The 24,795-nt window shown below is 48.1% G+C and overlaps 1 protein-coding gene and 1 long non-coding RNA gene across 3 annotated transcripts in view; one reads left to right on the top strand and one right to left on the bottom strand.

Moving 5' to 3' along the window:
• LOC309651743 overlaps positions 1–8,727 on the top strand; it is a 28,798-nt gene extending 20,071 nt beyond the window's left edge. Inside the window, exon 3 of the long non-coding RNA XR_014258351.1 lies at positions 4,289–8,727. This is a non-coding gene — a long non-coding RNA (uncharacterized lncRNA). The remainder of the gene's footprint in view (positions 1–4,288) is intronic.
• RNF122 (ring finger protein 122) lies at positions 1–15,919 on the bottom strand. Of its 2 annotated transcripts, none has more exons than XM_082444713.1 (6): positions 15,471–15,919; positions 8,738–8,894; positions 3,490–3,535; positions 3,141–3,182; positions 1,383–1,462; positions 1–1,113 (listed from the first exon to the last, which is right to left on the bottom strand). In XM_082444713.1, the coding sequence occupies exons 1-6, from the start codon at positions 15,493–15,495 to the stop codon at positions 999–1,001; spliced, it is 465 nt and encodes a 154-aa protein (XP_082300839.1). In that variant the 5' UTR covers positions 15,496–15,919; the 3' UTR covers positions 1–998. The 2 variants fall into 2 exon arrangements, with proteins under 2 accessions (XP_082300839.1, XP_082300840.1); XM_082444714.1 differs by having other exon boundaries at positions 1,383–1,465; positions 15,471–15,904.
• Between the last annotated feature and the right edge of the window lie 8,876 nt (positions 15,920–24,795).

Genomic DNA, 24,795 nt, shown 5'->3' with positions numbered 1-24,795 from the left:
TTAGAGAAAATTGTTATTAAATTTAATCTGCTTTAAATACATACCTTTTTCCCACCCTCACCCACTTGGGGGAGGAACAGAAAACCCCTACCCCTTCCATTTGGGGGATTCCATGTATAAAGCCTGAGATGGTAAGGATGAAGTATAAAAATACTATTTACAAAGGGGAAGAGGGTGTCCACCGTGACCTTAATATCCAGACACCCCCATCCCCAGGCCCCCTTTTTGCTCCTTTAGAAAAAACCCCTGGGAATCCATTTGGGTGTAGACCAAGCCCTTCCTCTGGGGCGGTGGATACTCAAACCCCAACAGGGAATAGGAAGCTCTGAGATCAACCGAGGAACAGTGAACGGATAGCACCTCAGATCTAGGAGGGGCAGGGGGCTGCCCTCCACCCCCTGTGGTCAGCAGGCCGGCCGGCCAGCCTTTGTTTCCATAGGTCCCATGTAAACATTGACTTTTCTTCTGTTCATCCCTGCTCTTTCCTATTTCCTACAGAGCCTCCCTCACTTCCACTGGAGGCACTTGGTTCCTCCATCTTTCCTTCCTTCCCTTCTAACCTTCCTCTGGAAGGAGTGGGGAGGGGGGCGGGGAGGTCACAGGTGGGGCAGAGCCCATCTCATCCCTTCTTCTAGGTCAGGGCAGCTTGTCCTCCTCAGGGGAACCCTCAAGGGGGTGTGCTCCAAGTTTTTGGCCAAATAGGAATGGATTTCTTTTCCCAGAGCAGGGACAAGGCAGGCAGAGAGTCCAGTACCAGGATACAGTGGTCCTGATGGGCAAGACCATCAGAACTGAGTAGCAGGGAAGCAGGCTTCAGGAAGCAGAGCGGTGGGCAAGTCTAGTCTCACCCTGAGGCTGGAAGACCAGCCCTGCACCCCCGTCCCTCCAGGTGAGCATGCCCATCACCACCCGACAGTCTTGTTCACCGCGGCTTCGCGGGAGGACCAGGCACCCGCGAGGCTAGAAGTCTTCTCCAGGCCTTGGTACGGAGGCAGCACTCACACTAGCTCATCCAATAGGATCCCGATGCTCTGGGTGGCCTCTGAGGGACCAGCAATGGGCTTGTTACACATGGGGCAGACACAGCGTACTTCCAGCCACTTCACCAGACACCTGCGGGCAAGAGATGACCTGTTTTTCCCTAAGAAGATACCAGTCTGCTCCAGCTGTCTTTTCACGGAGCCCAGCTGCTTCTCGGGACAAGAACCTCTCTATCTTTACCCTGGTCTAACCCCTCTGGCTTGCCTGGTGTCCAGACGGGATGAAGGGCATCACCGGCAAAGGGTAGATGGGAGGGGTCGGGATGGGAGGCTCTGGAAGATGCTCCCTGCTTCTTTCTTCCAAGCCACCCCGGGACACACATCCCCACTGGGGACACTTACTTGCGGTGAAAGGCGTGTTGGCACGAGAGCACACCCAGATCATCCTTGCCCTTGAAGTCTTCCAGACAGACTGCACAGGTCTGCTGTGGGAAGAAGGGGGCCGCGTGAGAGGAGGTGGGGGAGAGCCTCACTCCTCCATCCTGAATACCCAGCACCTCATCCTCACCCAAGAGAGAACTCACCCTGACAGGGTGGTGGCCATGAACCACAGGGGACCGCCTTAGATTTAAGTCGACCCAAATAAGAGGAAATTCAACATTTAGTTCCTCAGTCACACTAGCCACATTTCAAGTGCTCAGCAGCTGAGAAGTGGCTAGTGGTCCCCACACCGCATGGTCAGATAGAGAGCATTTTCTATCCTCAGATTTCCACTGGGCAGTGCTGTTATAGAGGAATCTTTTTTTTTTTTTTTAAACTGAAGTATAGTTGAATTACAATGTTGTGTTAATTTCGGCTGTACAGCAAAGCGACTCAGTTATACATATATATGTTTTTTCATATTCTTTTCCATTATGGTTTATTATAGGATATTGACTATAATAGTTCCCTGTGCTATACAATAGGACCTTGTTGTTTATCCATTCTCTATATCATAGTTTGCACCTGCTAATCCCAAGCTCCCAAATCCATCCCTCCCCTACCCCCCTTCCCCCTGGCAAGCACAGGTCTGTTCTTTACGTCTGTGAGTCTGTTTCTGTTTCGTAGATAAGTTCATTTGTGTCATATTTTAGATTCCACATATAAGTGATATCACATGGTGTTTCTCTTTCTCTTTCTGACTTACCTCATTTAGGAGGATAATCTCTAGGTCCACCCATGTTGCTGTAAAGAGCGTTATTTCATTCTTTTTTATGGCTGAGTAGTTATGATTTTTAAGCCTTTCTAGCCTAGGACCTTTGGTGGGGGGGCACTTATCAGTAACTAAAGGATGGGGGTCTGGTGTATGGTTTACATTCTTTAAATCCAGCCTTACATCCCAATATATTATAACCCCTTCGATCCCAGCTGAATTACTCTTCTGGAGGAGAGCTAAAGAAACACTGGAACTTGTGGACATCATGACAGTGGACCCCAAAAAGAGGGATGAGATGAGGCCACGTCCAGGCACAGTCTTGTGTGTAGTGAGACCTGTGATCCTCCCCACTCAGACAACCACACACACGCTCTCTGCAGGAGTGTCCATGGTTATGGAAGGAAGTCTTGGGAAATGAGTTAGGTGACCCCAAAGGCATAGGTGGGAAAGGAAGAGGAAATGGTGTAGTCCTAAAGGAGTCAGAGTTGAGGGGCCCCAGGGAGTGGGTGTGATGGGGGAGGGGAGGGGAATGGAGGGAAACAGGGAAGAACCTGAGGGCTGGACACACGCATCAGATCCACAGTCACTAGGACAGAGCATACACAAAGGTAACCTCTTTCAGACCAAGACCTGGGGGGGTCTGAGCAGGGGAAAGTTGCTGAAATCTGGCATGGAGTGGTCTTACCGTCTTCCCCATTAAGATTATGCCTAGTGGGCTTCCTGGGGCCATGGGTCACTCCATGTATCCAAACCCTTTTGTGATCCTTTTGTTTTCTGCCTGCGCTGGTTCAGTTCCAGACATAACGGATTCTGCATATTGATCACCTCCTGGGATGAGTTTTATTTGGCCCAAGGAAATAGGAAGGCAGGGACTAAAAAGGTTCCTGAAAAGGTCAGGCTGAGATTGCTGGAGAAGGTTTGCCTTACCCGCTGGGCACTCCCGCGACCTGTCCCAATGCACTCACCCCATATAACTGTAACTTCTTGGCATCACCTTTAAGCACCACCTGGGGAAAAAAGGGGAGGCCTGGTATCAGGAGCAACCAAACACAGGGGCCAGGTGGTATCAGCCGCCAAGGAAGGGAGCGAGTCTCTGGCCCCGCACAGGAGTGCCCCCGTGACCCTCCCGTGAAGGAGGAGGGCTTTGGGCCCTGCCTGGGCCCAGCCAGACTTGAGGACGGGGAAAGGAGTTAGCCTCAGAGGGGGCCAGAGGGGAGGCCAGGCCAGCTTAAACCCGCTCTCTGCCCGCACCCCCTCCCCAAGCAGGGCTAAATAGTGGATGAAGTCTCGGGGCAACACGTAGACTTCATTTACCTCTTTATATCCGTACCGTTCGCTCTGTGCCTGGTTCCGGAGTTTGCTGGGGAAGCAAGAAAGAGGGGAGAGAAGAGGTCCTTATGTCTTTGCACAAACAGCCATTCAGAGCAGGAGAGGCCGGCCGGCTGCTTGGGGCGTCCTTCTGGGGGTGGGGAGGTGTGCTTCCCGTAGACACACGGAGTATGCACGGCGCCCTCTGCAGGTCACCAGACTGGGTTAAGGACTCAAGACTCTTACTCAGGTTCAACTGCCTCAAAACTCACTGCCAGCTCCCCCAGATTGGGGGCGTCTCTGCAGAGCGCCCTAATATTGAGCTGGCCAAAAAGTTCGTTCGGGTTTTTCCGTCTGACGCGGCGGGAAAACCCGAACGAACTTTTTGGCCAACCCATAGTTCATTCACCCTCCCTGCCGTCTCTGGTAGGTCACCTCCTTCAGGCTCCCCGAATATACAGATCAACCATCTGCTTGCTGACTGTACAGTAGATTTTTTTTTTTTTTTGGCCGTGCCACACAGCTTGCAGGATCTCAGTTCCCTGATCAGGGACTGAACCCACGCCCTCGGCAGTGAAAGCATGGCGTCCTAATCACTGGACCACGAGGGAATTCCCAGAAGTTAGATATTCTTAAGAGGGACATTTCCACCAAGCCAGGGCAGCAGGATAAAGTCTGTTGAGCCTGGGGAATTTTCCACTCAGAGAACACAAGTATTCTGGAACCAGAGCACACGCCTTCCCCACTTCACAGCACCAGGCCAACACAGGCAATCCCTTCTTTGTTTTCCTCTTTTTGTTTCAAGCTGGTGGCCCGCATACAACCGGACTCTCAATGGCCAAAACACAATGGCCAGAACACGCCGTTACTAATGGCAGGAGCATAATTGTGATGGAGGATTTGCTACGCCTGATCTCTGCACCAATTCCAAACAACTTCCAGGGGGAGAGACGTCCCTTTTTGCAGATGAGGAACACGGCGTCCAAAGAAGTTAAGTAACTTGCCCAAATGCCAGAGCTGGTTGGCAGCAGAGTCTGGATTTGAATCAAAGTCGATCTGATGACAGAGGCCGAGCTCTTCAACACACACTGTGGCCTGCTTCACCAATTAGGTGGCACATACCATGGTCCTGAGAATATGAGATGGTTTTGGGAAACGCCCTTTCATCAACAAGCCTCTGACTCTGAATGGCTTACTATGCAGGTGGCTGGGACCATGATTACACATTGATCATAATTATTATTATTATTTTTTTTCTGTTTTATTTTCAGTGAGGGAAACCTTCTGAATTGCGCAGGGAGCTCTATGGCCTCCTGTACTTGGAAACTAGAGGGGCTTTCTCTCCCACGGATCATTTCAACCAAAGAGCTGCGTTATTGGAAGGAAACATCAGAAAACCACCAGGTTAGGTAGGATAGGGGTAGCAAACCACAGCCTCCTGAGAGCCAAATCCAGCTGACTGCTTGCTTCACAGGGCCTAGAAGCTAAGAAAGGTACTTATTCTTAAATGGCTGATAGCAGGAATCAAAAGAATATTTCATGCCATGTTAAAATTATATGAAACTCAAGTTCAATGCCTATAAAATTTTACTGGGGCAGAGCCACGTTATACTGGGTTGGCCCAAAAGTTCATTCGGGGGTTTCCACAACATCTTGCAGAAAAACCCGATCTTTTTTTGGCCAACCCAATAGCTTAGGTACCGTCTACGGCTGCTTCTGCACAGTAGGTCTGGGTGGTTCAGACAGAGATCATATGACCTGCAAAGCCTATAATATCTGGCCTTTTGCAGAAAAAGATTGCTGGCCTGAGTTAGAGGAAGAGAATCTCCAATCACGAGCCTCAGTCGAAGGGAGCGAGGTAAGATGCCCCAAGAGCAACACCGAGATGCTGGAACCAGAGTGGAGGGGGGTGCAGAAGGTCTGGAAGAGCCGTGCCTGATGCACAGCCAGGGGGCAGATTAAGATCGGGCTGCCGCCACCTCCATGGCTCCTAACAGGAGGTCAGGGGACAGGTGGGGTGGGTGTCCCCCTGCCTTGGTCTGAGGGTGGCATCGGACAGTTTCTGGTCATTGGAGGGTTGGGCTAAGGGCCTAACCAGGGCTTGCACCGTTCCACCCTTACCTTTGCACTTTCATATATACACTGTGTCCCCACTTCCAAATGAGAGGGGCGGGGAAGGATGTACCCAAAGCTTAAGTGATCAAGTGCGACCTGCCTGACACCGGGTTAACCTGGGGAAGAAAGAAAGTGATCGCATCGCCGGAGTGCTCACAGCCGCCTTCTGAGGGAGACACTGTTGCTCTGTTAGCAGGTATGCACAGAGTAAATAAGGAAGTGGTGAGGAGTCCACTTCCTGACTCAGAGCGAGGGGTTGCCCATCTCTTGAGCCTCGCCTGCCTCGCCTGCAACATGGCTACACCTACGGAGTACGTGCAGGGCCTTTCTGCTTGCTGTGTCGTAGGGTGCCTGGCGTGCGCCCTCCTTCTCCAGCCTCGGCCCTTCCATCTGCCTGGCTCCCTTTAATGGTCTCACCTGAGGATCCTCCAAAAGCCTGACTCTTAGAGCCTAAGACTATCTGTCGGAACAGCCAAGCGCTTCAGGGCCACGTTCTATATTCACTCTGCATGTAGATTTCCATATCAGGAAGGTATAGATTGTGATGAAATGGGGCCAAAAGGGTTGCAAGGGAGACAAAGCAAAAAGCAGAGATCCTGGGCCATCCCAGCAGGGGACGGAGTGCCAACAACTCTGGACAGGTGGCCTTCTCAGCTGTTGGGTGAGCAAAGCAACTAAAAATACCCTGCATTCAATGAGACCATTTCTAGCCGCTGCCAGTGGGCTCTCCCCAGCTTTTCCCTTTTGCAACAAACAATGCAGCCAGGTCCTGAAAATAATGGTTCCTTTCCTGCCCAGTTGTACTTCACGGGCCCCTCCATCCTGTGTAGGGCAGAGATCAGCTCCTGCGGTCGGGGGTTGGGAGTCAGGGAGACAGAGAGAGGGGGAGCTGGGGAGCAGAGGCTGGCCTTGGCCGATGAGCTCACCAGGTCAGGAGGGGGGTCACGGGCCTATTTTGGCTGAGGAGGAAACCGAGAAGCAGGGAGAGGAAGTGGCTTCTGTGCTTGTGTGTCTTTCTATATATAGACACTCCCAGGCTGCCACATGCCAGCAAGCCAGGGTCAAACTGGCTTCGGGCAGGCTGCAGGACAGAGGGCAGGGTGGCAAAGGGGCAGATTACTGCAGGAGGAACAGGTGGCGCCGAGCAGCCCCGCAGTGGGGAAAGCTTCTGGTATCATGTGGTTGCAGCTCTGTTCTTTAACTCCAGCCAAACAAAAAATACATCAGCCATACCCAGAGCTCCCAGCCCGTCCTTCTGCAGGACCACGATCTCTAGCTGCAAGGGGGTGGCCATGGATGCCACAGCTGTTCCCATTCAAGGAAGAGAAATCAGAGAAGACCAACATCTAGAATCTGAAAGACTCTCCCTAACTGTCATCAGACTAGCTCACCTCTCCATCTTCCTGGATATAGGACCTGCGGCAGATCTTTTACTGTCTGAGCATGCATTTCCTCATCTATGAAGCAGAAGCAGGCTGATACCGAAACTGGAGGCAAGTTCTGAGGACTAAGTAAGCTAAATGTTTTACAAAATGCTGACCATGATGCCTGGCACACAGAAGGCACCTGGCAAAGAGTAGCTAAAACCCTAAGATCACACCTATTAGTGGCAGCATCAGGAAATGAAGCCCGGTCACCCACATACTGGCTCAGAGTGATTTTGTAGAGTTTCTTCTCTTGACCACGTTTGCAGCCTGGCATGGGTGTGCCTCTGTGTGCGTGTGCAGGGGCCAAACAGAGTTGGTTTTACAGCCTCCTGCCAGCGTCACACAAAAATCTTTGCTATGTCTCCATCTTCCGTCTCTGGGGAGTTGCATAAATTGCTTCATATGGGGAGAGCGCAGTGGTTGGTGGTCAGGAAGACGAAAGAGTTTGCAGAAGAAAACTTAGGCTTGGGGAAAGGGGAGGGGTGGTGAGATACAGGAAATCTACCCTCACTTACTAATTAGATGCAAATTTTAGACTCTACCTCTTCTGCAAAGACTTGTAAGTGGAAAATTTCAGTCCGGGGGACTTTCTAAAGTCCTGAGAAAGAAGGAGCCCAAGGTAGTGGATGGGGAGTACAAGAGGGCAGGGCCCACGGGCACCTCCCCTTCTTAAGAGGGAGCTCCTCCAGCCCGAGGAATCCGGACAAGTCTCTACTTTCCCTCTAGCCTCCTGCCAGGTGAAGCACTCAAACCCACTGGGACATCTCCGTGGGGAACAGGAACTCCTTTTTCCTTCGTCTTAATTTAATCTTCTTAGGTGATTTGATCAGACGCCAGCCTAGACCCCAGCTGACATCCGTCTACCCAGGCGTTGGGTGATCATGTGTTTGTGTATGTGGGGTTGTGTGGCTTGGTTATCACAATGGCTCTCAGGACCATTAGCACGTTCTAATGGTCAGGGGTGTCCAGTGTTCCCCAAAGCACAAGACAGTCCCATACAATGAGGAATTGTAAATACCAGTAGGGCACCCTAGTCAGAAACACTACTGTATTTTCCACTCTGAATACCAGGCATGCCCCACATTTTTTTTTTTTTTTTTCCTGCCCCACATTTTTGATAGAAAACAGCCACCAGTTCCCTTGTCTGCAAGTGAAGAAAACAGTTCCTGGAGCTTGGCTAGCACTGCCACGCTCAAGACGTGATGGTTTTCAGTTTTTTCTCTCTCAAACTTAAGAGCTTACAAGGCAGAACAAACAAGCAGCTCTGCAGACACCAGCTTGCTAATATTAGCATCTGGAGGGATGACAGCAGGATTTCCCAGGAGGGTAGAGGATCATGACATTGGTGTAACGATGCCTCCCATCCCTGGCCATCCAGAGAGTGTGAATGGGCGGAGAGAGACGGCTAGGGACCACTGATGATATTACTTGGACAGTCATTCTAGGCAACCTGAGAATAACTGGCCAAAGGGTGGGAATGCAGCATGACCCATGTTGACCTTATATGCTCTCCAACAGCTTGATAGGCTGATGTAAATAGAAACACCAGGCCTCAGGGGCCCAGCCAGGGGCAGGACTAAGTCCTGTCCTCAAAGCAGCGGCCCCGGCTGGAGGCTGGTGACTCTGTGACCGGAGCCTCACTCAGTTCACCCTCCCCATGGCCGCCGCCTCCTAGACTCCCCCAACCCCAGGTCAGCCAGCAAGCCACCCACCTGATAAAATAGCAGCAGAAGATGAGGCTGAGCATGAAGACGAAGATGCCTGTGCCGAAGATGACCATGTAGATGTTGAGGGGAAGGTCTTGGAAACTGATGGGTGGCATCGAGCAGGACTTGTTGGTGCTCACCAGTCCCAGGCCGCAGAAACACCCTGCAAAGAACGGGGAGGGAAAGTATTACGATAGTGGGAAATTTACCATCGGGGCCACTCTGTGTGAGCAAGGACGCAGGGAGAAATGGCAAACCTCTGACTCGGGGGCTTACTTTTTTTTTTTAAATTGGAGTAGAGTTGATTTACAATGTAGTGTTAGTTGCTGGTGTACAGCAAAGTGATTCAGTTGTACATATACATATATTCTTTTTCATATTCTTTTCCATGATGGTTTATTACAGAATATTGAATATAGTTCCCTGTGCTATACAGTAGGTGCTTGTTGTTTATCTATTTTATATACAGTAGTTTGTATCTGTTAATCCCAAACTCCTAATTTACCCTTCCCTGATTCCCTTTCCCCTTTGGTAACCATAAGTTTGTTTCTGTGTCTGTGAGTCTGTTTCTGTTTTGTAAATAAGTTCACTTGTATCATATTTTAGATTCCACATACAGGTGATATCATATGCTATTTGTCTTTCTCTGACTTACTTCACTTAGTATGATCATCTCTAGGTCCATCCATGTTGCTGCAAATAGTGTTATTTCATTCTTTTTTATGGCTGAGTGATATTCCATTATGTATATATACCACATCTTCTTTATCCATTCATCTGTGGATGGAGACTTTGATTGCTTCCATGTCTTGGCTATTGTAAGTACTGCTGCTGTGAACATTAGGGTGCATGTATCTTTTCGAATTAGAGTTTTCTCCAGATATATGTCCAGGAGTGGGATTGCTGGATCATATGGCTATTTTTAGTTTTTTAAGGAACCTCCATACTGTTTTCTGTAGTGGCTGCACCAATTTACATTCCAGGGGCTTATATCTGTACCCTAGTTCCAACACTTACTAGCTACATCATCTTGGGTAAATTATTTAACCAATCTACGAAATGGGATCATACACACAGTACTTAAACCAGCATCCCCATCTAGGGGATCAAGGATTCAGGCAATGGGCGGAAAATGGAAAACTCACTTCCATCAGGGAGAAGCCTATACAGTGCAGTAGCAAAATGAAGAGCCTTAGGTGAGGAAAGGTACACTTGGGCTCCAATCCCACCTCTCCCTAGCTATGTGACCTTTAGGAAATTACCTCGCTAAGCTCCACTTTGTCACAGGAAAACAAGCAATGTGCAGAGAGGACCGAAAACCGTGGTGTAAGAAATACGCTTTGTAAATTGCAAAGTGCAGTTGCAAAGGTCATTTGTCATTATTAAGCTACCTGCTCCAGAAGCCAAACTGCACCAGGACCAGAATAGAAATTGCTCACTCTGAGGCTGGGCCAGCATTCCAGAAAGGGGCAGGGGGTGAGGGCTGGGAGCTACAGCTAACTTTTACTGGCCACCTTCCCCCGTTCTACTCAAAGCCTTGCCGTGCAGTCCCCTAATGGCAGTGGCATCCCCAGAGCTCGTCAGAAATGCAGACTCTCCGGCCCACCCCCACTGAAATGAATCAGAATCTGTTACAGTTTAACAAGGTCCCTTCAGCTTGGGAAGCACTGGTGGCCACTGGATGCTTCCCTTTCTCACATGACTCAGGGGTAAATCCTGATTGGTCCAAAGGTGGTAATCACCTTGTCCTTGCCAGGGGTTTGGTTTTGGGGTACGTATGTGACAGGGCTCTGGCTGAAGAAACAAAGAGCAGGTCTGTTGGAAAAGACAAGATTTTCTTTTTTTGGGGGGGGGGGGGTCACATCTCTCCAAAACACCTGCAAGGGTGGCAGCCAAGTTATAGCTGGAAAGAGAGAAGTTCAATATCAAGCTGGTGGCAGATTGGACAAGGAAAGAAGAAAGATGTTGTCAGTTGAGTTGCTGGATTAAGCAATCCTAGAGCCACTATCTTGGGACTGCTGGTTCTGAGAATTAGTAAATTTTCTATCATGTTTATAAAGAAAGAAAGAAAAAAAAAGATAGGATTTAACCACAAGCCAGTTGAGTGTTTTTTCCTGTTTGCAGGCAAAAAATATCAATGATCTGAAAGGTAAGCCTCAAACTCTTGGATTTCAGAAAGTGCTGGGACAAGAAGGCTAGACTTTACCATACACCTGCTATCACCCAAGCACATTCTCATGCTATAACTTAACCTTTGTAATAAGGCCACTGTGAAATGTTACTCCCCACCCCGCTATGGGGAAAAAAGACTCAATCATCATTAAACAATGTGTCTACAGTCAAACAGCTAAGAAGGCCTGGCTTCAAAGCCCTCTGGGGAATTCCCTGGTGGTTCAGTGGTTAGGACTCCGTGCTTTCACTGCCGAGGGCGCGGGTTCAATACCTGGTCAAGGAACTGAGATCCTGCGAGGTGTGATGGGTGGGTGAACCTCTAGACTCAAGCCCTCAATGTGGGTTTTAAGTACTTTCCTGACATCGTGGTTAGGAGCCAGACCACCATTAATACACTTTGGAATCCTACACCGTAATTAGCGAAGCGACCCCAACTCAGCGGAAGACTGGCTTGAAAGACTGGAGTCATCTTTGACCTCACACATCTCAGCCCTCTTCATCCCCGAGATCAATCTAGTGATCGATATAATGAACCTCCCTCCAAACCTCTTTCAGATTGTGTGCCAACTGTACTGCCAAGTCTCTATTCCAGACAGACTTGGAGCCCAATTCTACTCCAAGTGCCTATTAATTGATGTCTAGTCCCTCCTCTAATTTAGCCCACATGTCTGACATTTCCTTCCACTTGGTTTCTAACATGTGTTTCCCAGACTCATGACTGGCTTCAAGTCCTCCTAAACACGCGTGCATTGGGTCCCCTCTTTACCGCCCTGACTCAGTATCCTCCAGCCTCACCCCAGGTGGGCCAGCCTCCTCTCTAATTCTTGCCCATCTCTGTCTTCAGCTGCCTCCACACCTTTGTTCATGAAGCTTTCTCTGCCTGAAACTCCCTCTCCTTCCCCAAAGTCCCCCAAACCTGGTCTTTGTGATATTCCAGGGACTCCCCCACCCCGAAATCTATAGTGCTCACAGCCTGTATCACGTGTTCCGGCTCTGGCACACTCCGTAACTGTCTTATGTTGCCCCACTGTTCCTAGAATCAACTTCATTTAACTCGAACAGGCATTAAGCAGTGATTACATGACAAGTACCACAACAGACATTGAAGATAAAAAAGCAAAGAAGAAAGACAAGATGATTTTATCGTCTAGGGAAGAAGACAGACACAAAGGTTTTCACCATACAAAGTGAGGCCCATAGTAGAGGTGTGATTATATACAATCCTGAGATCAGAGATGAGGAGTTCTAACAAGCCTGAGTGCTCCTAGGTCTAAGGACAGCGACGTGGACTTTTGTACGTTCTCCAGTGCCTACCCTCGTGTTTGGCTTGTTTTCAATAACTAGTTAACAGATAAATAACTCCTGATTTTTCTCAAGACGATCTGGTCATCTTGGCAAAAGCTCTCACTTCAAAGTAAGGAGACTGAAGTTTGGGAAAATTGCCCAGAAACTGCCCTCAGCTAACAGATGACCAGTCAACCAACAAGTACTGCTGCTGGCTTGATTTACACACTGACCTAGACACTGTGGGGAAACAAAAAGTAAAAGTAGTTCTTATCCTGAAAGACTTTTTGGCTAAAGTTGGAAAAAAATTAATTCGCTACTAAACTTTGCTCAGCCCTTGCTTCTGAGCCTCCAGCTTGGGTTAGAAAGTTCTCACCACCCCTTCACCCTCCACTTAAATATTTGATCTCTGTGGGCCAAAGGAGATCAATTTTCCATGAAGACATCATGGTGGGCTGGCCAGGGAGGGACAATTTTCCGTCTACTCGAAAAGGGCCTTTGGGCTTCTCTTCCATGGAACTCTGTCCTCAATGCCAAGAGGCCTTCTTCCCCACCAGGCACATCTCCCTAATCCCTGTCTCATCAATTGTTGATGCTGTAAGAGGGTCTAACCCTCAACCTGCCTTTGCTCTCCACGCACCTTTTATGAGCTGGATCCTGGCATCTTTAGGGTCCCAAAGAACTTCACTGGGTTCCCTGTTCTGGGAACTTGCACAGCAATGGCCATAGCGAATACAGAGGGTTTACATGTATTCACTCTGGAGGCACTCTGGCCTCAGCACTTTATCAGTTTATCTTGACCAGGTTATCTTGCTGAGAGAAGCTTCCCCTGGGGCTCCAGGATTGAGTCAGTGAGTTTGGGACTTTCTGTGATAAAGAAGTATGGTTGAGAAGAGCTTCATAGCTGAGAAGAGATGGTCCATTTGCTTGCATTCTGATTAAAAAGAAGTGAGAAAAGTATACCTTGGGCTAAAAACTGACAGTGGAGTAGTTTTTCCTCTAAACTTATAAGGACAGAATACCAACCCCAGGAAAGAGGGGCTTTAGATATTTTTCACAAAGGTGTGGGGAGGAGGATTGCTTCTTCACTGGAGTCAGAACAGTCATCTCTCTGTCACTTTAAGAAGTGACAAGAGGGACTTCCCTGGTGGCGCAGTGGTTAAGAGTCCGCCTGCCAGTGCAGGGGACATGGGTTTGAGCCCTGCTCCTGGAAGATCCCGCATGTCGCGGAGCAACTAAGCCCGTGCGCCACAACTACTGAGCCTGCGCTCTAGAGCCTGTGAGCCACAACTACTGAGCCTGCGCTGTAGAGCCCGCGTGCTTAGAGCCCGTGCTCTTCAACAAGAGAAGCCACCCCAATGAGAAGCCCGGGCACCGCAACTAGAGAAAGCCTGCACGCAGCAATGAAGAACCAATGCAGCCAAAAATAAATAAATAAATTTTTTAAAAAACTATTAAAAAAAAAAAAAAAGAAGTGACAAGAACAGGGAACTATATTCAGTATCCTCTGATAAACCGTAATGGCAAAGAATATAAAAAAAGGAATGTCTATATGTGTAATAACTGAGTCACTTTGCTGTACAGCAGAGATGGACACAACATTGTAAATCAGCTACGCTTCAGTAAACAAAAAAAATTGAAAAAAAAGAAGTGAAAAGAAACACAACACTGTAAATCAACTATACTTCAATAAAAATTAAATAAATTAAAAAAAAAAAAAAAAAAAGAAGTGAAAAGATAAAGCAGCAAGTCCTCTGCTGGTCTAAACCCTCACAGGAAAGGGGGCTGCCCAGAAGAACCACCTTGGTTCTTCTCCTGAAGTCTGTTCCATTGTTTCCGCCGACCTATGAAAGCCTTGACATCAGAATGTTTCGTGTCTGAGCAGCGGGCCGGGAGCTGGAGTGACGTCAAGAGAAGGGCTGGCCAAGAAAGACCAGTGGATCTGGGAAACGCTTCTCCTTCCCAGCCAACAGGAATCTTTCCCAGATGCTGGGATGCACCGTCCTTCCTCACCCCACCCCCTCGTCCCCACTCCAGCAATGCTGCCGATCACACACACAGCTTGGTTCATTTTCAGGAAATTAGATCCTACCAGCAAGAGGAAGAGGGGGATGGGGGCCCCCTTATACACATGCTGCCCAAACCCTGCCTTAAAACAAAAGCCTCTTGAAATAATTAATGCAAGATCTGGAAAGAGTCTGCTCTCAAGAATGGATTTTTTTTTTCCCCCCTAACTAGCCAGCCTACCCTACTCAGGGATAAGGCCTGCTGCTTTGGTCCCCCCCGGTCCCCTTCCCCCTTTCACCAGAAGAAGTGCCTCCGCCGCGCTTCCCCCTTTCACCAGAAACTCTTCAAGCTTCAGAACAACGCAGTCAAGATTCTAGGGCCACTGGAGGGTATTAGGAGCCAAAGTTTTGAACTGACCCGTACAGAAGGGCCCTCTTTTCAGGTAGCCTGGGCGAGGAACCAGACCCAAGCCCAACCTCTACGCATCACCTGAACCGCTAAAAGCCTCAGGTGGGGTGAATTTAGCATCACCCAGGCCGGGGTGGGAGGGGTGATCGGGTCTGGAGGCGCGGCCACCGCCGAGGCACAGGAGCTAGTACTGTGGTCTGGCCTTGGGGCCCGTGAGCACAGCTCCCCAGGCAAGCCCTGCTCTCAAGGTTAGCCGGGCGCCGAAAACTCTGCAAGGCTTTATCAATCCAATAAAGCCACGCTCATTAGTCCGGCGTCTTCCACCGTCACAAAGCCCCCTAAGCCGCCGGTGCGAAGCCAACAAAGGCGCAGAGGAAGCCGCCCCGGCGCGCCGCCCCGCACGCCGCACTGTATACATATTTAAAATAGCCTGAAAAGTTTCAGGCCAGGAACTTGAGCTCCCTCTAGGAGATCCGAGCCCGAGCGCGGATTTAATTCTCCTCCGACAACCACAACAAAGAACAGAGTTTGAGCGCACAAAGGCAAGGGAAGGGGGTAGGAGTGCGAAGCCGCCACACAAAGGCCGGGAACCCCTCGGCTCCCACGCCCCCACCCCGCCCCGCCCGCCCGCCCGCCGCCAGCTCAAGAGATCCTTCCCAGCCCTGGAGTTAAACCTGAATTTTTTCCCCCCCCCAAATTCCGCGGTGTGCAGAGCAGAGTCGGGCGCCAGGACGCCTCCCCGCCGGTCCCGTTTCAGGAAAAACTTGGCTCGAGAGGGAGAACGAGCCCTCGGATCTGAAGCCTGGCGCCCCGCTCTCCGCGTCTCCGGCCGGCTCCGCGCCCCTCGCCCTCCCGGCCCGGGACTCACCGTTACACCACTGGAATGGGTGCATCAATGAACTCTCGGCTGGCTTCCTCGGGCGAACGAACGCAGGCGGCGGGTCTGGCAGGCGGGGTGGGCGCGCCGGCTGGCGGGGTCGCAGGAGGGGCGGATGCGGTGCGCGGCAGCCGCCTTCCTCTGCAAGTCGAACTCCCTCCGCAGCGGGGGGCTTCGGCGAGGTGGGTTTTAGAGCAACAAAGAGGAAAGAAGAGAAAACAAACAGAAAGGCCCCCGGATCAAAGCACCGCGGAGGAAAGGCAGGAAGGGCCCCGGGGCTGGTGGGGGGCGGGGAGCTGCGGGGCGCCGCAGGGCCTGGTGGAGGCGCCCGGTGGGCAGAGGAGGGAAAAGCCTTAGCGCGAGGCGCGATCCAGTTGCCTGGGCGCAGAGGGGAGAAGCCAGGGACTTCGAAACTGACACGGTGCGCGCACGCCCCCCTCCCTTATACTCCCCCTCCCCCTGCCCCGGGAAACTCCGCCCCCCCGCCGTCACCCGCCCTCTGGCCAATGGGAGCCTTTCTCTGGTCCCGGGCATTATTTGCAGGTCTGCCCGGATCGGAGGGTGGGGAGCATCTTTGCTCCTCGGGCGCCTTCCCCCTTCACCTTCCCAGTCCTCGGGATACTTGAGTCGAGAAAGAAGCGCGCAGCGCGGTGGGATGGCCGGAGCAGCCGGGGCCAGCCTCCCCCGCTAGGAAAGCGGAGGAAACGGAACAATTAGTGCCACATTGTTTTCTGCCTCCAGATCTGTTACTGTTTAGCATTTCTATAGCTCTTTGAGAAGCCAGCTCCGGGGAGTGGTTACATTTCTGCCCAGAGGGCAAGAACTTGGTCCTAGGTGGCGGCTCGCACGTTCCTTTGCTGGCTTCCAAAGAGGGAACTTTGCAGCAACAAGGTTGGACCCAGAGATTATCATGCTAAGTAAAGTAAGTCAGATAGAGAAAGACAAATATCGTAAGATAAACCTTATATGTGGAATCTAAAACAAATGATACAAATGAAATTATTTACAAAACAGAAATAGACTCACAGACAAAACAAAGTTATGGTTGGTTACCAAAGGGGAGAGGGAGGGATAAATTAAAAGTTTGGAATTAACAGATACACACTACTATAGATAAAATAGATAAACAACAAGGACCTACTGTATAGCACAGGGAACTATATTCAACATCTTGTAATAACCTATAATGGAAAAGAATCTGAAAAAGAATATCTGAATCACTTTGCTGTACACCTGAAAGTAACACAACATTGTAAATCAACTATACTTCAATAAAATAAATAAGTAAATAAATTAATAAAAAATTAAAATAAATAAAATTGCTGAATAGAATTCTATTGTATGACTATAACACAACTTTTTTGTCTGTTCACCAGTTGTTGGATATTTGAGTTATTTCCAGTTTGGGGCTATTAAAAATAAAGGTTTTCAGAACAAAACAAACAAAAAACAAAAGAGGGAACTGAAGCCAGGATTTGAAGCAGATGAATTAGGAAGGTGAGATCTGGAAAGTGCTTTAGCTGTCTTCTTATTTTTGGAGAGCCGTCACTCCACCACCCGCCCCCAGTTTTATAAACAAGGAGCTAAGGCCTGAAGCTTAAGCTTAAGGTAGACTTATCAGGGCTCTAAGCTCCTGAGCAGCAGAATCAAACCTAGATATCCACATTGGCAATACCATAAGGGCAGCATCTTCAGCATCTAGCACCACACAGATGTTGAAGAAATAGTACTTGGAAGAAAGGCTGAATCTCTTAATTTTCTGTCCAATGTGATGATTTCTTTTACCTGACATTGCATTGTTTCTTTCTGTCTCTCTTTCCCTTTCTTCCTGCCTTTCTTTCTTTATCTCCCTTCCTCCCTCCTTTCTCTTCTTTCCTTCCTTTCTTCCTTTATCTTCCTTTCTTCCTCTTTCTTTCTTTCTTTCTCCCTCCCTTCCTTCCTTCCTTTCTTTTCTTTCTTTCTCTCTCCTTCTTTTTCTATCTTCCTTTCCTTCTCCCTCCCTCCCTCTGTCCCTTCATTTGTCTCTTCCTCTGCCTCCTTTTTCCTTGCTTTGTCTTTCTGTCTTTCATTTTTTCAGAACACATTCACTACGAGCCTACTTTACGCCAAGAACTGTTTCACTGGAGACCCATCAATGTCCTCAAGCCTGCTCTCCTGGGATTTACATTGCATGAGGAGGTAAACAGTAAGCAAGCAAGAAAACAAATAAGAATGACTCAATCTAATCTTCCTATTAGACTTAATGTCTTAATTGAAGGTAAGTACTTTCCCTGACTCTTGAGAGTTTGTAACACTCAGATAAGACTATGAGGATCAGTACTTTGTCATTTAAAAGCATGATGGTTAAGGTATCAAATGACTTGGCCAAGATCACTTAGCAATCTGCAAAAATAGTTCAGCACTTACGTAATTGTCTGAAAACAGTTGTTTTTCTTTATGAGCTACTCTGGAAGGGCATCATGGACAGATCCAACTAATTTCATCTCCTAATTGGACAATTACAAAAGCTTCCTAATTGGTCTCTCTGTCTCTAGTCTATGTCTTAGACTTTAGAGCCTGCAAGAATCACTGTTATGCGAGAGATGTTACATATGCAGACTCCCGGGTCTCAAGCCTGGAGATTCTGATTCAGTAGTTAAAGGTGGTCCCCAGAAGTGTTCATTTACCATGCCTTCCCCGCTCCACCGCCAAATTCTCATGCAGTTATGCTGAAAGAAATAATGCTCTGATCTTACTCTCAAATCCATCCTCTCTGCTGGCCTCAGAGTTATCTTTCTAAAATATAAGTCTCATCATTTCTTTCTCTTGCTCAACAACGTCTATTGGTTCCTGGTGTTTACAGGACAAAGTTAAACTCTAGAGTGTGCCATTCGAATCATTTCTTTTTTTTTTTTTTTTTTCTGCAACGCGTGGCTTGCGGGGATCTTATTATAGCTCCCCGACCAGGGATTGAACCCGCCTGCTTGGCAATGAACGTGTGGAGTCCTAACCACTGGACTACCAGGGAATTCCCTCAAATCATTTCAGTCTGGCCTTTGCTTGTCAACCTAATGCCAAATGCACCCTCTCCTTCTCCATACACTTAATCAGCCACGAAGCTTCTACTGTTGTTCCTTGAATATATTCTTTCTTGACTGTGATTTTGTCCATGGTAGTGCTTATCTTTGGAATGCTCTTTTTCTTTCTGTGCCTGTTATTTTGTAAGATTTGCTAAAAATTCACCTCTTCTGTGGCCCACCATTGTCAGCTTTCCCCTCTCTACGTCTCTTTGAACACTTTTCATGTACAATGTAGTATGTAGTGGGATTATCAAAATAATTATATGATTTCCTGAATTTGATCCCTTCATGAGCCCTCCTCATAAGAGATTTTTCAAGGGCATGAATCATTTTTGTGGTGGTTCCAGTGTCTGGTTCAATAAATTTTTTTGGAATGTATGTGCGTGTGAGTATATAAATCACCATACAATTTGAGACAGATTCTCAGCACGCTATAGAGGATTAAAACAACAACAACAGTAGAGTTGTTACTTATTCAATAGTTCTTTCTATTGGCTCAGGGGAAAGGTGTTGATAGGTGAGTCAGATGGTATTAAGGAATTCCTGCTAGGTGCCTCTAGGGCACACCTGGGAAAGAGGGCGAGCCTTTGAAGGGAAAATTAACAGGAAGTGAGGAATACCTCTTCCCTGCCTTAGGCTAAGGAACCCAGGTGGGAAGACACTCTAAAGGTAAGAAAAGTGGAAATTTTCATGGAGACACAGCTGGTCAATTAGGGCAGTGGACATGGGCCATGAGTACAGTCACCAGAAAGTTCTTTAACAATTCAAGTGTTAAGCCTGACATTTTAAGCATTCACTAAGGTCTTCTGAGGCACTCAAGGACTCTAATTTAGGAAACCCAATGCATCCCTTCCCAATCTCCCACCCTCATCCCTCCTGGCCATTGTGGCCTTAGGGCAGTGCCCCAAATACTGTCTTAGATTGGGAGATATAGGTTGAAGGAAGAACTTTGGTCTTGAGCATTCTTGGTCCAGTGGTTAGGGCTCCGGGCTTCCACTGCATCCACTGCAGGGGGCATGGGTTCAATCCCTGGTTGGGGAATTTAAGTTCCCACATGTTGTGTGGTGTGGCAAAAAAACAAACAAGCAAACAAAAGGTTAGTTCAGTCCAGCATTTTCTTGGACTAAAGGGATGTATCAAAAAGAAGTTGATTTCTCACATCATGTCAATACAATTTAGATAACTCACCTTCCCCCCCCGACCTCAACCAATGATGCTTCATATGCCCAGCTTCTTGCAAATCAGGAAGACAAGTCTGGTTGTTTTGTGAGGAAGAGACGGAAACAGTAAAGAAGATGATGGATTATACATCCAAAGCCAAAGCCACTTGAGAAGTCTGAAGTAGAATTATGTTTCTAAATCTTCCACGGCAAGAGAGAAAAGTAATACTAAACCTCCAGAAAAACTTCTAAGGAGTCAGGGACTCTCTTCATTTTCAAGGCCGCACCTCAACATCCTCTTATACACCCCCAAAGCCCCCTCATTTTAAGGGCTTGTTAGCACTAGAGAAACGTATTTCGGAGAGAGTTAATTCTGTGGAGGAGACCAGAAACCTTAATCCCATCATTTTACCTTTACTAAGAAACTCCTCTTCCATGGGCCTCCAAAAGCAGCCCTAAAATATGGAAGAGAATACTAACCCTGGTTGGTTGTAAAAAGTGATAATTAACCCCAAATAATCATGTCATACTTCAAAATTAGACAAATTGTCACAAGCTTTTTCGTTTCTTAAGAGAACAATTTTCAGAGGAACATGCAATTCTGCAATTCTTTAAAGGGGTTTAGAGTTGTTCAGTTTATATTTGGGCAAATGAGGCCCTTCACTCATTTTTCTTTTTTAATTTTATTTATTTACTTTTGACTGCATTGGGTCTTTGTTGCTGTGCATGAGCTTTCTCTAGTTGTGACGAGCGGGGGTTACTCTTTGTTGTGGTGCACGGGCTTCTCATTGCGGTGGCTTCTCTTGTTGCGGAGCACGGGCTCTAGGCACACGGGCTTCAGTAGTTGTGGCGCATGGGCTCAGTAGTTGTGGCGCACGGACTTAGTTGCTCTGCGGCATGTGAGATCTTACCAGACCAGGGCTCGAACCCATGTCCCCTGCATTGGCAGGCTTAACCACTGTGCCACGAGGGAAGTCCCACCCTTCACTCATTTTATTCTTAAAAGATCTGGCCTTCCTCTGTCCAGATACCCTGGAGGTCTCAGTACCAGGATGTTTGTAGGGGTGATGATTGATGCAACTCTTTTTTTTTTTTTTAATTTTTATTTTATATTGGAGTATAGTTGATGAACAATGTTGTATTAGTTTCAGGTGTACAGCAAAGTGATTCAGTTATACATATACATATATTCATTCTTTTTCAGATTCTTTTCTCATATAGGTTATCAGAGAATATTGAGCAGAGTTCCCTGTGCTATACAGTAGGTCCTTGTTGGTTATCTATTTTAAATATAGCAGTGTGTACGTGTCAATCCCAAACTCCCGCTCTATCCCTCTCCTGCACCCTTCCCCCGTAGTAACCATAAGTTCATTATCTAAGTCTGTGAGTCTGTTTCTGTTTTGCAAATAAATTCATTTGTATGATGAATTTGGCCAAAGGTGTTCATAATTTTCCCAGCAAAGCCCAGGTCCTGTCTGTGGTTATCTAGGGAAGTGAAACAGCAATTTCCCCACCCCCGCCCCCAGCTCCCGACCCACCTGGGAAATCCAATAGGAGAATGAGGCTTTCATGTGACCTTGGAGGCAAATCTTCCTTTCTTTCTCCCAGAGGCTCATCAGTTCTGGGTTGATGGCCCAGGCTTTTCCTCAGGTATCTCTTAAGCATCCCTGATGATCTTCCTAAGTACCAGGGGAGGCCGGAAGGATACAGAAGCTATGGGGTTCAAGCTAACCTGGTTTCCCAGGAATCCTGCACGGTCCTGCTATGTCTTTGGATTTCTGGAATGAAGACAATACTCTAGGCCAGAGCTGAGCCATCATCCCTTGTGTGAGAGTGGAGATTGGAGAATAAAGCAGAGGAGGAGAGAAAAACTCCTTTGATTGACCACCTACTGCATGCCAAGCCCTGTGTTCAGTGCTTCACATATTTTCATGGATTCCTCACCAGAACCCTCGGGGTATGATTATTTTCTACTTTCTTATGAGATAAAATAGAAACCCAAGAAGGTTAGATTTCCCCCCAAATCACATAAGTGTTGTTGACAGAATTCCAACTGAACTTGTTCTCCATGAAACATGCTCTTTCCCTAAACAGTTAACCGTAATGAAAGCTCTGGAATCTGGCGTGGTATTAACTTATTTTCTGCCCTGGAAGATTAGGGCTTGTCATAACTCCACCACAGAGGGTCATATGAGAAAAAAAATGTTTGATAAGAGGGTCATACGAGAAACAACATGTTTGAAAAATGCTTTGCATGTACCTGGTCCATAAAAAGTCCTCGATAAATGTTCATTATTATTATCATCGAACTATATCATGAAGCATCATGGCTCAGAAGTCGCATTGGGCCAGGAGCCAGTACCTGTAGTGTATTAATTAGGATGCAGGCTAAGCTACTGTGGTGGGTTTGAAAATATGTCCACACATTTTTAAATACTCCTTCCTTCAAAATGGGGAGCCTACTTCCCATCCTCTTTAATGAGAAGAGATTGGGCTGGACTTGCGGACCCTTCTAACAAAATGAGTGAAGTGGAGGTGACAGTGGTTGATTTTGGAGACTGGGTCATAAAAATACATTGTGGTTTCCTTCTCTTTCTCTCCCTCCCCGCCCCCTCATCAGTCACTTGCTCTGGGGAAGCCAAGAGCCATGTCACAAGGACACTCACCTGTGAAGTCACATGGCAGGGAACTGAGGTCTCTGCTAGCAGCCGTGTGAGTGGAAGTGGATATTCTGGCTTTAGTCAAGCCTGGAATGATGGCAGGTTCTACCAATGTCCTGGCGGCAGCCTCTTGAGAGACCCTGAGGCAAAACCACACCGTTCAGCTGCGCTTGAATTCCTGACCCACAGGAACTAGGAGACAACCAATGTTTGCTGTTCTAAGCCACTGAGTCTGCGGGTAATTTGCTATTGAGCCATAGATAAACAATATAGTCACTGTCACAAAGAGACAGAGAAGTACAGGAACGGGAATTCCCTGGCGGTCCAGTGGTTAAGACTCTACGCTTCCAATGCAGGGGGCGCGGGTTCGATCCCTGGTGGGGGAATTAAGATCTCACGTGCCGTGCAGTGTGGGAAAAATAAAAACTAGAAAAAAGGACAGGGGCTCCAATCATCTAGTTTATTTCTGTCTCATGAATATTCCAAAGAAAGGAGGTGGGTTCCGCTTCACGAGGCCATCAGAGACCGGGGTTCCTTTCTCTCGCTGTTTGGCCGCGTCCTAAGATATGTTCCTTGTTCATATGGGGAAGCTGACTTACCAGTTACACAGCTGATGTTTTAACCCCAAGGGAGGGGATGAAAGAGTGGAAAGACAGCATTTTCCTTGTAGGAATTCAAGTTTTAACTTTTGTTCCCATTCCACTGGTGAGAGCTTAGTCACAGGGTCACACCTATTTGCAAAGAAGCCTGAAGAATGGAGGCTCCCGCTGGACAGTTGGGCTGAAGCTCGGGCATGTCTGTGATAACAGGAGGAAGTGGAGGATGGAATGTGGTGGATGGAGGCCTAGGAACACCCCTATCCCCAGTCCCAGTGTTGGCACCTTCTCTGTGGCTTGCAGTGACACTTTTCCAAGGCTCAGTTTTCTCATTTATAAAATGAAGGATTGGGGACTTCCCTGGCGGTCCAGTGGTTAAGACTCCACGCTTCCACTGTGGAGGGCTCAGGTTCAGCCCCTGGTTGGGGAACTAAGATCCTGCAAGGCGCCGCCAAAATAAATAAATTAAAAAAAAACAAAAACGATTACTGCACATGATGTTTCTAACCTACTTTATTATTATTATTTTACTTTTCATTTTATGTTGGAGTAGAGTTGATTAACAATATTGTGTTAGTTTCAGGTGTACAACAAAGTGATTCAGATACCCATAGACAGGTATCTATTCGTTCTCAAATTCTTTTCCCAATTAGCTAACCTACTTTAAAAAAAAATTAAAAATACAATGAAGGATTGGATAAGCTTGGTGGTTTTCAATTTTGTGTGTGTGTGGCAGAACGTTGTTTATTAAATAATATTTAAAAACAGACACTGCATGGATTAGAGATAAAAACAGAGCTGATCTGTTTGAATCATGTGGGGTTTCTGTCTCTACTCTCCACTCCCCTCACCCCATCAGTGGCCCCATGGAAAGCTATTTCAAGCACTAGAGCTCTCTGAGGCACGATCAGTCTCACCGAGTGAGAAGTTCTCCTGGCTTCCTTCCAGTTCTGGTATTTTTGAGGCTCTGATCACTCACCTGTGTTCCCTGCCCTGGGCTGGCACACAGCCCTGTCCTGCTTGGCAGCTGGGGGCTTGTACCCGGCATGTATTGGCGGAGGAAGATGGAATGAGCCCTTGCCCTGGGTCTCCAGCCTCACCTCATTTCCTTTCATCCCTTTTCTGATCTTGCGACATATCTCTCCTTTCTCCTAAGGCAAGTGAGGGTTCCCCCTCCCTGGACCAGGGGTCTAGGTGCCCGCCGTGGAGCTCAGGAGTGTTCCGAGGTGCCGGTACACCACTGGCCTCGTGCTCCACCCCTTGGATGGGGACGTGGAAATTCTCAGAGCACACGGGCTCCCTCCCCAGGCTAAGACTTTTGCTAACCCTCTTGTCTCTTCTGGGCTGCCATTGGCCTCACCTGGATTAGGAGCTCAGGCTCTGTCAAGGTTATAGACCGAGAATGTGGACTTGCTCAGCCCTGACCAAGTTTGTGAGTGACCCCCAGGGACCAAAAGGGGACACGCCTCCCCCCTCTGATTTTTCCCTACCCCAATTATCCCAGAATTCTCAAGAATACAGACTGCCATGGGGAAAGTTACCTAGGGGGAAGAGAGTTCCTTTCTTTTAGTTCATGACCATCAGAAGCTGGCTCCTCCAAAGATAAACATTTCCCTCCCTGCTTCCTGAGGTTCCTTCCGGAGAGTCTGCCACCTTCTCCCAGGCTGGCTCCAGACGCTGAAGGGGAATTTGATAGAGGCCTTAAGGAACAATCCCAGGCTATTCAGAAGACCAGTAACCACTGCCCACAAACAACATTCTAAGAATGGCTGGGACAATCCCACTCCTGGGCATATATCCGGAGGAAACCATAGTCTGAAGAGATACATGCACCCCAGTGT

The sequence above is a fragment of the Balaenoptera physalus genome (genome assembly GCF_965194825.1).
Source record: "Balaenoptera physalus genome assembly, chromosome: 21".
NCBI lineage: Eukaryota > Metazoa > Chordata > Mammalia > Artiodactyla > Balaenopteridae > Balaenoptera > Balaenoptera physalus.
This window is presented reverse-complemented; position numbering and strand designations above follow the sequence as displayed.